The sequence below is a fragment of the Penaeus chinensis genome, chromosome 21, assembly GCF_019202785.1.
Source record: "Penaeus chinensis breed Huanghai No. 1 chromosome 21, ASM1920278v2, whole genome shotgun sequence".
Lineage (NCBI taxonomy): Eukaryota > Metazoa > Arthropoda > Malacostraca > Decapoda > Penaeidae > Penaeus > Penaeus chinensis.
Window position 1 is genome coordinate 4,931,521 of NC_061839.1, and position 2,500 is coordinate 4,934,020.

A 2,500-nucleotide genomic window follows, 5' to 3' on the forward strand; every position below is an offset into this window, starting at 1 on the left:
CTACTATCAATTTCGTTCTGCCATCCGCTCAACATTATATACTTCCACGGCGAAACGAGTGTACACATCGTATAATAATTTTGTCCTTCCTTCCTCTCGTAATGTGCTTAGTGAACAGCCAAGCAAGCTGTGCTCGTACCCTCAAGACCCCCAACGTTGCCAAACGAAAAATTCGAATTCTTAAGCTTACCTGCCAGAAAGGCTTAAAACTTTTTCTTTGCTGTTGTTTACTCGGCCCGAGGGAAAGGGAGGGAGGGAGGGAGGGAGGGAGGGAGGGAGGGAAGGGGGGGAAGGAAGAGAGGGAGGGAGGGAAGGAGGGAGGGAGGGAGGGAGGGAAAGGGGAAGGGGGGAATGGAAGAGAGGGAGGGAGGGAAGGGGGAAAGGAAGAGAGGGAGGGAGGGAGTGAAGGGGGGAAAGGAAGGGAGGGAAGGTGGGAGAGAAGGAAGAGAAAGAGGGGGGTGAAGGGGGAAGGAATGAAGGGGGAAAAGGAGGGAGAGATTGAAGGAAGGGGGAAGGAGGAAAGAGAAAGAAAGAGAGAAGGAAGTAGGAACAGGAGGGAGGGAGGGGGAAAAGAAGAGAGGGGCGAATATAGGGAAGCAGGAAGGGAATGGAATGAAGAAAAAGAGAGAGGGATGGAAGGTAGAATGAGTGGGGAGAAAGAGAGAGGGATAGAAGAAGAGAAAGGAGGGAGGGGAAGGGAGGGAAGGAAGGAGGGAAGGGGAAAGGAGGGAAGGGGAAAGGAAGGAAGGAAAGGGGGAAATGAGGAAATGGAAGAGAAGGAAGAATGATGGAAGAAAGGGAGGGAGGGAGAGAAGGACGAAGCAGCAAAGGAGAGTGGGAGGGAGTGAAGAGGGGAGCTTGGGGGAGAGTGGGGGAGGATGAGGGGGAGAGGGAGAGGGAGGGGGTTCGGTAGGACCAGTCGGCCGCTGTTTCGATTTTTAAAACGCTTTTTTTGTTTGTTTGTTTAATGTTATGTAAAGTCCAACATATGAGGTTTTTGAGCAATTATCGTACTTTTTGGCTTCACTAATGTTTGTCGTCTAATTTCAATGTTATAATCTTGTTCGGAGCTTTGCCGTGTAGTTTAGTCCTGCATAGACTTAGTCCTACACTTACACATAAACACACTCACACACACACACACACACACACACACACACACACACACACACACACACACACACACACGACACACACGCACAAACACGACACTCACACACACACACACACCCAACCCCCCCACCCACCCAACCTCCCCAAACCCCCGGCCCAAATCTCACCTTCTTCGACGTGAACGGAGGTTTCCCGAAGTCCAGCGCCACCGCACCGCCTCCGTTGACCATGATGTCGAACCAGCCGTCCCGACGAGTCAGAGTGAAGCCTTCGTTGTTATTGCTTGTCCCGACACGAAGGCCGACCAAGCCACGCCCAGCCTTCGTGACGACCCGACCACGAACCACAGCTGCTCTCCTGTGCACACCACCAGCAGAAGGGTCTTACATGATCTGTATTTTTTTTTTTTTTTTTTTTTTTTTTTTTGTGTGAAAAGGGGGGTTATCGTTTTCCTGGTTTGGTTCTGTGGGCCTGTTGCACATGCTCGAGTTCGTGTGTGTGTGTGTGTGTGTGTGTGTGTGTGTGTGTGTGTGTGTGTGTGTGTGTGTGTGTGTGTGTGTGTGTGTGTGTGTGTGTGTGTGTATGTTTTTAGTGTAGAGAATAGTGAACTTTCTTAGGTAGTGTACAAGAATGAGTGTGTATTAGAGTTGAAGAGAGAGAGAGAGAGAGAGAGAGAGAGAGAGAGAGAGAGAGAGAGAGAGAGAGAGAGAGAGAGAGAGAGAGAGAGAGAGAGAGAGAGAGAGCTTGGCGAGAGAGAGAGAGAGCTTGGCGAGAGAGAGAGAGAGAGAGAGAGAGAGAGAGAGAGAGAGAGAGAGAGAGAGAGAGAGAGAGAGAGAGAGAGAGAGAGAGAGAGAGAGAGAGAGAGAGGAGATTAACAGAAAGGGAGGAGGAGAGATAAATATACAACAAGAGAGATAGATAGACAAATATAGGCATATAATTAAACAGACAGACAGACAGACAGATATATCGACGGATAGACCGATTAACAGAGATAGATAAATAAGCGGATAGATAGACATATTGATTGACACACGCACACAATCAGATATATAGATGTATATTTATGGAGAGAGAGAGAGAGAGAGAGAGAGAGAGAGAGAGAGAGAGAGAGAGAGAGAGAGAGAGAGAGAGAGAGAGAGAGAGAGAGAGAGAGAGAGAAAGAGAGAGGAAGAGAGAGAAAGATAGCGAGAAAAAGAGAGAGAAAGAGAGAAAAAGAGAGTGAAAGAAAGAGAAAGATAGATAGAAAGAGAGAGAGACCATCGATAAAAAATCAGAAAGCAAAGACAAATAGACAGAATGACAGACAGTCAGAGAAACAGGAGAGTGGCAGAGAATGACAGAAAGACACACAACAGGAGAATGAAAAGGAAAAAGGGAAATCAAC

At 48.0% G+C, this 2,500-nt stretch overlaps 1 protein-coding gene across 2 annotated transcripts in view; it reads right to left on the reverse strand.

Annotated features, from left to right (window-relative positions):
• The window catches only part of LOC125036744 (teneurin-m-like), a 61,687-nt gene that overhangs the window by 14,278 nt on the left and 44,909 nt on the right, over positions 1-2,500 (reverse strand). For both annotated transcript variants that reach the window (XM_047629599.1, XM_047629598.1), the window contains exon 10: positions 1,281-1,470. In XM_047629599.1, coding sequence (XP_047485555.1) covers positions 1,281-1,470 — 190 coding nt within the window. The remainder of the gene's footprint in view (positions 1-1,280; positions 1,471-2,500) is intronic.